General features: G+C 38.9%; 1 protein-coding gene across 6 annotated transcripts in view; it reads right to left on the reverse strand.

The window, feature by feature from the left end:
• The window catches only part of TMEM108 (transmembrane protein 108), a 371,331-nt gene that overhangs the window by 167,375 nt on the left and 190,016 nt on the right, over nt 1-13,940 (reverse strand). For 3 of the 6 annotated variants that reach the window (XM_032144306.2, XM_058433325.1, XM_058433326.1), the window contains one exon: nt 7,816-7,897. In XM_032144306.2, the coding sequence (XP_032000197.1) occupies nt 7,816-7,855 (40 nt within the window). In that variant the 5' untranslated portion in view covers nt 7,856-7,897. Of the gene's footprint in view, nt 1-7,815; nt 7,902-13,940 lie in introns of all 6 variants that reach the window. The other 3 variants (XM_032144304.2, XM_032144307.2, XM_058433324.1) reach the window with 1 other exon arrangement.

A 13,940-nucleotide genomic window follows, 5' to 3' on the forward strand; every position in this document is an offset into this window, starting at 1 on the left:
TAAATAAGCCCTTAAGGTGATTCTGTTGTGCACTAAAGTTTAAGAACCAGAGATCAAAGCCAGTGATCCCAGCCCTGGTTGCGCATCAGAATCACTGGATGCCCCAGCCCCAGGCCCAAAGATTCTGATTTAATTGCTCTGGGATGGGGTCTGGGAAAGTGGATTTATTAAAAAAAGTTCCCCAGGTGATTCTAGTGTACAGCCAGATTTGGGAAACACTGATCAAAGCCCATCAAGTTAATCTAGTCTAAAATACTGAATTTTAGTGTCAATGAAGTGGATGCCCTCCAATATCCATAAGGCCAACTGATGATCAGAAGTGTCATTACTGTTACTGCAGCCACTGCTAGTAGCACAAGGGAAGTGCAGGCTGATGAACTGGTCTATGCCACTGAATGCTGTTTATTTCCTCAAGAGCAATGAGCCTTTGACAGTTCAGGAATGATGAATTTGTAAGGGGTGGGGGACACAAAGCCCAGCAGCTATTTAGCAGTGGTATGTTTTGGATGGAAAAGGATGAAAATAATTTGGAAAATAATTTGTGGTATGCCAGGACTTGAACTCAAGCAATCTTAGTCACTGTCCATGAAGGCTGTGACCAAGCAGGGTAAAACACAAGGGAAGACAACTTCACTGGGAAAGGTGGAGGAGGAAAGGAAGACCCCACAAAGAATGGTGAAGTTCCATTCATCTCCTCCCACTAGGGAAATGACTCTGACTCTTATGTATACACAATGGCAATATCCGTATGATTGCCTGTAACATCTAAAAGGTCATATATTTTTGGAGTCAAAATTTGTTTGGACCTAAATACTATGTCATTTATAATTCATATCAACTTTCCTTCCTCAACTATAGGAAAAATTTCCTCTCATTTATCAGGAGAAACAAGCCATGAAGACAAAATACATGAGCCAGCTTCAGCTAGAGATGACCCAGCTCCTTGAATCTCTCTCTAGTTTCTGAAGGGAAATTCTTTTGTTCCATGAGGCCCACCTAGGGTGGGAGCTAGAACTACAGATGGGTTTGCTGAGACCTGATACTAAAGGAGAATTTAGTGGCAGAGGCTCAGAAAATACATTTCCCAGTTAGCCACAATCCAACTTAATAATTCTGTATTTTATCTATACATGTGTTTCCACATTGTAAGATGTAATTGATAGTGTGTGATTGTTTAAGCAACATTTTGTCTTTTTCAGTGGTTCATAAAATAACAGTGGCTCTTACAACTAACAGCATCTTAGATTTGATGAAATACGTTAATTAAATCAAACATTTATGACTCCCATTATGAATCAAGCTTCCGATTAGACTGGAAACAAAGGAATGATGAAATAGAATTTCCATGCCTGAGAAGCTAGACAAAAAGAAAACAAGCACATGTATAATCACAGCTAAATATTTTGTGGTGGACAGAGTATGTGTTATGATGGCTGGAGCACACTGTGGTTGTCTATTGGGTAGAATTGTGTGGTGTATGTGTGTGAGTGAGGGAGGAGGGATATGAAAGGGAGAAGGGATAAGAGATGAGGCTGGAAAGGTAGTCCGGGAACAGACTATTAATGACTCTAACACTAACCTAAGGAATTTAGGATTTATCCTTTAGGTCAGAGGTTCTCAGACATTTTGGTCTCATGACCCCTTCATACTCTTAAAATTTATTGAGGACTCCCCAAAGAGCTTTTAAAAATATAGGTTATATCTTATTGGTATTTACTACATTAAAAGTTAAAGCTGTAAAACAAAAAATATTAACTCATAACAAACTCATTACTCTTAACAAATAGCATTTTTAATGAAAAAGCATTTTCTAACACAAAAAATTAGAAGGATGGCATTGTTTTATATTTTTGTAAATCTCTTTAGTGTCTGGCTTATGAAAGACAGCTGGTTCTCTTATCAGCTTCTGCATTCAATCTGTTGAGATATGTTATTTTGGTTGAAGTATAGTATATGGAAAAAAATCTGGCTTTATAAATATGTATAGTTGGAAAAAGAAGTGCCTCACAGACTTCTTGTAAAGGCCTCAGGGGTCCCCAGGGATTATTGGACCACCATATGAGAACTGCTTCTTTTGGTAATGCAAAGCCATGGAAAGATTATCAGATGACAAGCAGCTAATTTGGCAGCAATGTGAAGATGAATTAGAAGGAGAAGAGCTGAGAATAGGACAATAAACAGAGGACTATTAAAATGGTCCAGGAAAGAACATAGGAAGCTGTTCTCTAAAGCTGAGACAATGGGGATGCAGAGACATGAATGGATTCATGTGTTGATTTCAACAGGAACTAGTATTGCTAGTATCCAAATGCATCCAGGGTAGGGTGGGAGGCAAGTCAAGGATGGCTTCATGTATTTGGAGTTGCAAAATCTGGTTGGATGGTGATGATACAAAGGTGTAGATACAGCATAAGAAGATCATTTCTGGTGTTAGCTGGACAAAAAAAAAAAAAAAGGAAAAAAAGAAAAAGAAGAAAAAAAGAAAAAGAAAAAAAAAGGAAGAAGAAACGAGCCAGCAAGGGAAATATGCAGATTCCTGACCCATGACTCTGAGAGATACAGACAAATGTGCAGACCCTAGGAAGCTTACCTCTTTAAACTACTGTACTCAGTGCTGTTTCAAACAATACCAAATCACTTCAAAATGCAAATATCTCTGACAGCTAAGGAGGGAGGAGCTCCTTAACTCTCCGTAACCGGTAAGCACATCTTGGTATTACTTAGTTTAGTCAAATTGCTTTCCATCTTCATGGAATACATGAGAACTTCAGATCACAGACCACAGGAGGACATCTGAGATGAGAAGGTAGCATACTGGGGGCTTTGGGTCTAATATGGGACAAAAATAAGCATGGAAGAAGAAAAAGAGAGGGGAAATGTCAGTCTCTTGAAGAAGATATAATTATGTGGATCCTTCTAGTTTAAGAAGTAACTGGAAGAAAGAATAGTCACTGGGTAGCTGGTAGGCAAGAAGGAATGGTTAGAGTCGAAAAGGCACCAAAGAAAGTTCTCTCACTTTAAAGTGTTTTCAAAGATTCCACTCAGTTCCAGAGGTCACATGAAAAGCAGATCATCCCATCAGAAAATAGGTTTCAAGTGGAAATGAACTCCCAAGCAGCTTCTCATTAGGCCCAGAAAAATCTACAGACAGGTAATATGGATTTGTGTGTGTGTTTGTGTATATACACACATATAATTCAAATCTGAGACTGAGACATGATCTTCATGCCCCAGGTAAAGATGGCAGAAAAGGGGGTGTATTTTCCTTCTAAATTCTATAGGGTAGGGATCCAAATCCACACCAGTAGTTCTCTTTTCTCCTTCTTCCCCTCCTTTTCCTAAGATAGGGACCTACAGACAGTTCTCTGAGTTGAACAAAAAATTACTTTGTATGATTTGACACAGACCAGTAGATGCAAAGGGTGCATGAATGAGCGAGCAGGGTGTACTAGAGTAACAATACAGAGCATGATTTAAGAAATTCAAATGTCTGGGTGTATAGCAAACACTGAAGTTACAAAACATAATCACTGCTTAATTCTAAGTATTTAAACCATTCTGATTTGGATAGATATTGTTATGTAAAAACATCATATTCTCATAAAATAATAATTGCCTTAGTCTTCTTAACAAAGTAGCACAACAATTTTCCAGTACACAGTACCCAAGTAAACACCACATCTGCTAAATCAAGACTCAGATTCAGACCCTCCTCAGCAGTGGCATGGTCCTAAGGGATTGTGATGATGCTCTTTACCTTCCATTATTAAAAACTTCTTCAAAAAATTGTGATGTGGCTTGGCAAAAGCAGTCTTGATCATGTCAATTCCTTTCTCTGTAGAATAGGGTCAATAATAATGCCCCACTTGCCTTATAAGGTTGTTGTGAGGACCAAATTATGGGAAAATGCTTTGCGAACCAGAAGGTTCCACACAAATGTTAGTTACAGCAGAGCTCCTGGTTAGATTGTCCTTATGTTTTCCAGGCAAGAAGGCCAGTAAGAAAGCTGGCATTTATGTAGAACTTCTATATGGCATGTCATCTCATTCAATACCACCTCAGGTAGTGAGTAATCACATCCCACTTTACATCTAGGGCTCACTGAGGCTTAAGTAACTTACCTAAGGTAAGCCACCTAGAAAGTGGTAAAACTAGAATTTGAACCTGTCTGCTGTCTCAAAAACCCAAGTATTCTTAGCACTAGCTTTAACATCTAATTGATTATTTAGGTCTCAGTAAGAAAACTGAATGACAGTATCTGGTTTTTATATAACCATAAAGGCTCTCATCACCACCCTCATACTCAAGCTTTCAGCTGTTTCAAGATATCACGTAAAATGTGTTAAACCTTCTGAGAGGGCTAAAGCCACTTGGATGAAACACTCAGTACCACACTGTGGAGTAGAGCTCAGGAAATAAAAACAAAGGCAGAGACAGTCAGTTGTAACAAAAGTAAACAATTAAAACCTCAATAGCATTGCCTGCCAAAGACTGCATCCCTTAGCTCCAACTGGGCACATACAAGCCTCAATGACTATTGATTATGATTCAGTGATCTAAAGAACATCTTTTTATTTTGGTCTTACTGTCTTAGTCTGTTTAGTGTTGCTATAAAGAAATACCTGAGGCTGTGTAATTCATAAAGAAAAGAGGTTTATTTGGCTCACAGTTCTGCAGGTTAAACAAGAAGGACGGCACCAGCATCTACATCTGATAAAGGCCTCAAGCTGCTTCCACTGCTGGTGGAAGGTAAAGGGGAGCCAATATGTGCAGAGATCACATGGTGAGGGAGTGGATGCAAGGTAGAGGGAGGTGCCAGATTCTTTTAAACAACCAGTTCTTGGGGCATCTCTCAAGGTAACAAAAGAGCTAGAACTTGCTCACTTCCCTTCTCCAGACAGGGCACTAATCTATTAATGAGAGATCCACCTCCATGACCCAAACACCTCTCATTTAGCCCCACCTCCAAAACGGGATAAAATTTCAACATTAGACTTGGAGGGATCAGATATCCAAACCCCAGCACTCACCTAACATCACTCGCAAGGTGCAAACTTTACTGCTTGTGGGCTAGAACTGTCCCTATCTTAGCTATAAGGGCAGCAGAGGGACCACACTGCTGATTTTTCCTGTGTGTGGTAGGGCACCATGGCAGAATGAAGAAAAGGGCACATATGCAGGGGTCAGAGAGAATGGCTGTGAACTGAACTCACTGGGCACCCTGGGCCAGTCCTTGCTTATCCATCGGTAACGCTTCTTCATCTTGAAGCATTTGCCTCTGGAATAATTGAAGAGACTTAGGTAAACTGTCAGCAAATCCTTGTGAACACAGTAGGCACTCAGGAGGGTATAGCTTCTACACTAATAATGACTTATGAACTGGCTAATGTCCACTAGTAATTGTTTTTGTTTTTTTAAACAAATAGATATTCTCTGTAGTAGACTAAAGATAACTGTTATAAGCTGTTGCTCCTCTTTTCTTTGAGAAGTGAAGCCTAATTCCTCTTCCCCTGAGTTACTGTTGGTCTTACTTCCTCAGACAGTGCAATGTGGCATGAGTATTATTCTGGGACTTTCAAGATTAATGCATAATAAGTCTTCTAAGCTTTGCCCAAGCCTCATACTGGTAGCTGCCATATAGGAATTCTGACCAATCTGAAGCCACCATGTTGTGGGGGAGCCCAAACTTTCCATGTGAGAAGACCTCAGGGAGTCCTCGGCCATTAGAGTCATTCCAGCCTAGGTCCCAAACACTCTGCAGTGGAGACAGTAGGTTCTGCTAAGCCCTGCTCAAATTACAGATTCATGAGTGAAATAAATAACTGTTATTGCTTTAAGCCACAAGGGTTTAGACTAGTTTGTTATGTAATAATGAAAAACCAGAATACTCAATCATGATTTTTTATCCAAATTAAAAATATATTTTTATATACTTTAATCATAGTTATATAAAATATATGAGTTATATAAAATAACATATTGTGTGTGTTGATGCTAGTTCTCAAGTCTATTTTAGACACAGACTAAATGTCTTAAAAACATTTTGTTTGTGGACAATATTAACATACACATAACTTAGTAACAGGCTGACCAGTGACATATAGGAGCTATTGTGTGTATATGCATGTCAGTAATCAAGGTGGTTTAGTGAGGGCCACTACCTACCTCCTAACCAGCAGGAAACTACATATTCTGGACTGTTTGCATTTCCCAGCAAGCTTTGCAAACAGCAAGGTGTTAAAACACAGTTGTTTTCTGTAGCTAGCCAGATGATGTTTGAACCCCCTTCAGCATTCAGAGTTGTGCAATATAGGAGGATGGACCTCGTCATAGGATAAGTCTTATCTCTCTGGACTTCAGGATAATTTACTGATGCCTTTCAAATAACACTTGACCCTAAAATATTATGCAAACTTTGGGGCATACAATCGGCATAGGTGAACTCAACAAACATTTTGCTGTTCCAAAATCTACTCTGTTGTTCTTTATTTCCTGTTTTTCTGGCTACAAAGCCTTCCTCCCCTTCTCTGAGGGGTATGTGTGCATGTGTGTATGTAAAATCCTATTTATCCTTCATATGTCTCCTCTCCCATCAAGGCAGAGTTAATCATTCCTTGATGACATTGCTCCTTTAATCTTTAAAGCCTATTCTTTAACAAACAAGCTTATCATTTTTTAAAAAGCAACAAACTGACAGTCCCATAGAACACATGGAAAAGGAACATGAGAAAGTCCCTATAACACTTGGCGACTTTCCACCAGCCTGAAACAGGCTAACGTGATATGTATTTTAGGGATTAGAATTCAGCAGAAGAAATGAGTCAATTAAAACACCCGGCCAGAGTGCTGTCTGTAGATAAAGTGCTTTGCACTGGGGGTACAACATAAGCTGAATTACTAAATTCTAAGGGCTGACTGACTGGTGATTTGCGTCTCAATATCTTTTCATTTTATTCTCTCAACAAAAGTTAACAAGGAGCCACTCAGCCTAGGAAAGATAGGTACTTCATTTACCTTAGCAAGAACAAGACAAACAATGAACTCACAATTTTCCAACTCACTGGCTTTGGTTTGACCTGGAGTGGGTAATGCCTATTGTCTTAAGTGGGTTAACTGGAACATCAAACCCACCAATTGGTTTTGGTTTTTACATTCATTCAGTAGCAATTCTAATCCCAAAGAAAGTACAATTGCTACATGGCAATTGGTGCTTTGTGGCACCATACCCAAAACACATCAGTGATGTGCAGAAAGAAAGTCATAATTGAACACTCTTTATTCCACCACAAAACCAAGAAGTCACACTTTCACCACTTGTTATTTGAGAACCATGTATAACTATGCATAACATTTTAAGCCAAAGGCTGTATGGCAACAGGTTCTATGCGTTAAAATACAGAAAATACAACCTACCATTTCCTCTTCATGAGGAATCTACAGCAGGTCATCCTGGAAGAACACTAAACCAAAGGCAATAATGTTTTTGGACACTCATTCCCAAATTAACTATGCTTAACACATCAATTTAGAATTATTATAATGGAGTTTAAATTATAACTGATGTCTGAGTTGTAACTATAACTGATGTTACAACTTCCCTTTGGAATTTAGGAAAAACTGACCAGCATTAACATTAAAACAGAGATCTTAGAATGACTTAATGCTTGACACTTCATCTAGATGAAGCAGAGTGAAACTTTACTGTCCTCCTTCACCGATCCAACCCTGGTCTCCATCCAAAAAGTAAGTTGTGGGCACCCAGCATATAATAACATTCGTATATTTTAGGGAAGAAGAAATACAGTGTCAACTTACTTAACAGTTGGCAATAGAGGGCCTGTAAACTTCTCTTCATGGTATCATCTGGTCCTGCTTATCCTCCAGTTTATTCATGATTCTGTCTAGGAAATTGGGAGAAGAAAATTGTTACATCTGAGGAACATAATTTAAAAATCAGAAATAACTCCACTCAATAGGATCTTGGTTGTAATGCCTAACTTACCCAATTTTGGAGAGAAAAAATCTCGGGATAAATACACCACAGTTTAATTTACAATGGTGTACATTATAAAATTACCAACTAATCAACTGGTCAAACCCTGAAACTATACACCCCACTGAAGGAAGCTCATAGGGGTAGCTAGTGAGAATCTGGGTTCAGAATTGAAGACTTTTTATGAATCTCTCATGAATCTCTGTAATCATAGGAGAAACAAAAAATTTCTTTTCTCATCTCATTTCTGCTAAGGTGCTCACAAAACAAGCAAACACCCAAAGAAAACAAACAAAAAACAAGCCAGAAAGCTTCGCCACGCTTGAAACTGTATTATTTTATATAAATTTTCTATTATTTTCTGATTACAAGGATACTTCTGGCATGGACTATTTAGAAAAAGTAAACAGAAAATACAGATAAAAATAAACAAGAAAATATATATTATCCATAACCCCACAAATAAGAGGTGATCACTGCTCACATTTTAGAGTGTATCTCTTTAGCCTTTTGAATGTGCACTTCTATTGGTCTGTTTCATTTTATATTTAATTTTTAATTTAATTTTTCTCCTTAGCAGCAGAAATAGCTTTGTGTTATTACTAATACTTTACAATTTTATTTTACATGGCAAATTGTGTTTCTTTAAGATAAATTCCTAGAAATGCAAACACATTATGGAAGGACATAAATTAAGGCTTTTTGAAATAAATATATCACCAAATTGCTCCTCACCAATACTAGTATATTAGAATAACCATTAGACTACACTCTACCCAAGGAAGAAATTAACAATTTCATCTCTGCCGAGAGGCAAATATTTGGTCTCAATGTTTTAATTTGCATTTTATGTTTATTGGTCATTTGCATATAAAATTTTTAAAATTTACATTCTTTAACAATTCTCTACTAGCATGCCAGGTTTTTTGTTTTCTCATGACATCCCAAGTAGAACTATCTTTACTTATTTTTTACTGAGATATAACTCATATATAAAATTCAGCCTTTAAAGGTATACAATTCAGTGATTGGGAATATATTCAAAAGTTGTCCAACCATCACCACTACCTAATTCCAGAATGTTTTCATCACTCAAAAATGAAATCACCATGTTTACTATAAGTCACTCCCCAATTTCCCCTCCTTTGGCAACCATTAATCTATTGTCTCTATGGATTTGGCTATTCTGGACATTTTATATAAACAGAATCATATGTGTCTGACTCTTCCACTCAGCATAATGTTTTTATTTTATTTTATTTTTTGAGATGGAGTCTCACTCTGTCGCCAGGCTGGAGTGCAGTGGCGCGATCTTAGCTCACTGCAACCCCCACCTCTTGGGTTCAAGCAATTCTCGTGCCTCAGCCTCCTGAGAAGCTGGGATTATAGGCATGCACCACCACATCCAGCTAATTTTTCTATTCTTAGTAGAGACAGGGTTTCACCATGTTGGCCAGGATGGTCTTGATCTCCTGACCTCATGATCTGCCCATCTCAGCCTCCCAAAGTGCTGGGATTACAGGTGTGAGCCACCACGCCTGGCCTCAGCATAATGTTTTTAAGGCTCATCAATGTTATATAACATTCTAGGTTTTCAAGTGTTTTTTTAATAAGAATTCTACCTACCTCACAGACACTCTACCATGGTTAGAAAGGCCTTCCTTAGTCCAAGATTATATAAATACTTGCCCATATATTCTTCCTGATATCGTTTGGCCATGTCCCCACCCAAATCTCATCTAGAATTCCCACATGTTGTGGGAAGGACCTGGTGGCAGGTAATTGAATCATGGGGGTAGGTCTTTCCCATGCTGTTCTCATGATAGTGAATAAATCTCACAAGATCTGATGGTTTTAAAAATGGGAGTTTCCCTGCACAAGCTCTCTCTCTTTGCCTGCCACCATCCACATAAGATGTGACTTGCTCCTCCCTTGCCTCCCACCATGATTGTAATGTAAGTCCTTAAACCTTTTTTTTTTAATTGCCAGTTTGGGTATGTTTTTTTAGATGAAAACAAATAATACAGTATTTTTTTTTTTTTTTTTTTTTTTTGAGATGGAGTCTTGCTCTGTCACCCAGGCTGGAGTGCAGTGGCGCGATCTCGGCTCACTGCAAGCTCTGCCTCCTGGGTTCATGCCATTCTCCTGCCTCAGCCTCTCTGAGTGGCTGGGACTACAGGCACCCGCCACCAAGCCCGGCTAATTTTTTTGTATTTTTAGTAGAGACGGGGTTTCACCGTGGTCTCGATCTCCTGACCTCGTGATCCACCCGCCTCGGCTTCCCAAAGTGCTGGGATTACAAGCGTGAGCCACCGCACCCGGCCTACACTTCCAGTATTTTTTATTTCATTTATTATATTATAAATACTTTCTTATTCTTAGATATTATAAACCAAAAATAAAATTCTAAGCACCCCAACTGACTGAATGGCTCCCTCCTCTCAGCCAAGGGAATTCCAAAGAAACCTGAAAAACTAGCTTAGGCCATGATGGGAAGTGGGGGCCAGACATGCCTCATTATACTTTCTTCCCTTTGGATTTGAGGCAAAACGGACCAGCATTAACATTAAAAAAGTGATCTTAGAACTCACAGAACAGATTGTTTGTAGTAACAAGATACCAAATTCCAACCTGACTCTAGTTTAGCATCACATGACAGATAGCAGGCCCTGAAAAATATCAAAGTATTTTACTCAAAAATATATTTCTTTGACATATTTTAAATGGTCCTACAAAGCTATCTCTTGTAGAGGAAATTTACATACTGTAGAGAATCCCCTTGCCTTTCCAGGTCTTTTTCTGATCCTGGAAAGATTAGCTGAGAGTCTAGCACCTTTTAAATGCCTGAATAGGAAACATTTGCCATCTATTACCTCTAAGGGCAGCCATTTTATGTGCATAATGAGAATCTTGGTTTCCACCACCCATTATCTTAACCCAGACACTCCTTTCTACTGATTCCAGGTCTTCAAATAATATTAATAACTCCTTCAACAAACTGCCAACCAGAAAATCTTTGAATACACCTATGACCTGTAAGCCCTTGCTTTGAGTTGTCTCACCTTTCTAGACTGAAACAATGTATACCTCACATGTATTGATTGATGTCTTATAAAACTTATAAAACCAGGTTGTAACCCAACCACCTTGGGCACATGTTCTCAGGACCTCCTAAGACTGTGTCACAGGTCATGGAAGAAATCTCTTCAAATATTTTATGGAGTTTGGTTTTTTCATCAACAATCTGTTTCTGGACTTTGTATTAAGTTTTATATTTTTCTGTTTGCTCATTCTTCAACTAGAACAATAAGTGTTTAAATTAAACCACTGGTACAGTGAGTTCTCTATTATTATTCTTTTTAAAAAGATTTATTACTTGAGATTGCTTTTTCACCCCCCTCCAAAATTGACTTTAAGATCACTATATTAAAATCCAGAAAAGGTACATTGGGATTATAGTCAGAATTGCCTTCTATTTGCTTTATTAATTTGGGAGAGACTAACTTGATCTCATCAAAATCCAGCTGGAGTGAGGAAGAACATAAGTATTCCAAAACTTATTGCTCTGGAAATCAGAAGAATTCCTTTCAGGGGCTGGGAAGTGCTCTTTTTTGGGGGAGGGGGGTACAACAGCTCAATGACTTTTTTGGTTAGGCAAATTCGTCCCCCACCACCAGTGTGATTTGTATGAGGAAGAAAAAGAAGGAGATGAAGTGCTCTACATTACACAAAAATTAATTAGGGGCTGGGCGCGGTGGCTCATGCCTGTAATCCCAGCACTTTGGGAGACCAAGGTGGGTGGATCATGAGGTCAGGAGATCGAGACCATCCTGGCTAACATGATGAAACCCTATCTCTACTAAAAATACAAAAAATTAGCCGGGCATGGTGGCACGCACCTGTAGTCCCAGCTACTCAGGAGGCCGAGGCAGGAGAATTGCTTGAACCCAGGAAGTGGAGATTGCAGTGGGCCAAGATCGTGCCATTGCACTCCAGCCTAGGTGGCAGAGCAGTACTCCGTCTCAAAAAAAAAAAAAATTAGGAGGTTTGAGTTTCCAGAGGCTATGGCTAGGAAAAAGGAGTTAAAGGGTCTAGAAATTAGAGAGGCTGAGGAGATGATACACAAGAAATACTGAGACAGGAGAGGCAACTCCAAAAAATAGTAGCAGGTGGGACCTAAGGATGAAGGATAAAGTGAGAAATTCCCCACAGGAGATGCCCCATGAAAGTTAAGATGTCTAATATTTAATGTTTCATTGCTTCTTGTTTTATGCACATATACAATATATATGTATTAGTCTGTTTTCATGCTGCTGATAAAGACGTACCCAAGACTGGCGTATACCAGAGATAGCTTTGTAGGACCATTCCACACAGCTGGGGAGGACTCACAATCATGGTGGAAGGCAAAAAGCACATCTTACATGGCAGCAGGCAAGAGAGAAAAGAGCCAAGCAAAAGGGATTTCCCCTTATAAAAGCATCCACTACCATGAGAACAGTATAGGGAAAACCACCCCCATGATTCAATTGTTTTCCACTGAGTCCCCCTTCCCACAACATGTGGGAATTATGGGAGCTACAATTTAAGATGAGATTTCGGTGGGAACACAGCCAAACCATATCAATATGCTACATCTGTATTCCTTTTCCACAATGCTCATCCACCACTAGTATTGTCAAAACCTCAGTAAAAGTCTGACACAAAACAGCCTTGTATTAGTGATGCTTGACAGGGGCAATGAAAGAGAAGAGACCATGTCTCAAGTCAAGGGCGACCCAGGAGCAGTCAGAGGCAGCAGCCTTAGGAGCTACAGCAATGGTTAGTGGGTATCTATGGAGTGTTTAAATGTGATAGGCATTCAATAAATGCTTAGTAAATAAATAATGAATGAATGAATAAATAAATGATCAATAAATAGAGAACAGAGAAACAGTTGTGGTTTAATATATTGATCATAAGCCCTTCAATAGTCTCTGGAAATTCTTAAAGATTTTTGAAAAAGTGACAGACTTCCCATAATACATGGAACAGGTTCACCTTATTCAGTTATCAAAAATAACTGAGCCTATAAATCTAGGAGATTTGGGATCAACTGGGTTACACAGGGCTATCCCAAATAGAAGCACCATTTGGCTATTTATTAAAAATTAATCTTAATTAGGTCTTCTTGTAGAGTTTCAGTGTTTTTCTTTAAGTTCTACAGTCCTGTCAAGTTTTATAGCTTTTAGACATTTTATATTTATTTTTTCACAGTGACAGAATTTCTGTTTCCATTATATTTCCTAATTGCCTCTATATAAAAATGACTGACATTCATTTTGTGACCTAACTGAACTAACTTACTATTCTAATGATGGTTTCTCAGCTGAGTCTCTTGGGTCAATTGTGCTGCTTTGGATAGATGGCAAGCCACAATTAGATTCCATCAAAAGCCTCTTTTAACCATATAATAGAAACTATTAATCACATCAGTCTGGTCCCTCAGGGAATAATTCAGGAGGATGATAACAATTTGGGGGATGAAATCCTAAGAAAGTACAGAGTTACATCCAAAAGGATTGCATAAAGGAAAAACAACCCACCCTTGCAACCCATGCTCCAGGCCCATGCCCACAGACCCAATAACAGGTCTACTACAGTAGTTTTAAGCTCCAGGCTCAATTCCATACACTCGGCTACCAGGCTGACCACCTGCTGACCCAGATATGAAGCCAGGCTGCCTGAAGACTCCAACAGCACGCCTGTTCATGGACCACATCAGATGACCTACTCAGAATCTCTGGACAGGTTGACTGATAAAGGGCTTTCCCAAACAAAGCAAGTCTGCAAATATTGGAGTAAGTCCCTATTTCTTCAAACTCACAGACACCAACACATGGCAACAAGGATGAAGAACAATCAAAGAAACATGACACCACCAAAGAACAAAATTATGCACCAGTGA

Source organism: Hylobates moloch, unplaced genomic scaffold (genome assembly GCF_009828535.3).
Source record: "Hylobates moloch isolate HMO894 unplaced genomic scaffold, HMol_V3 SCAFFOLD_22, whole genome shotgun sequence".
In the NCBI taxonomy this organism is placed as follows: Eukaryota; Metazoa; Chordata; class Mammalia; order Primates; family Hylobatidae; genus Hylobates; species Hylobates moloch.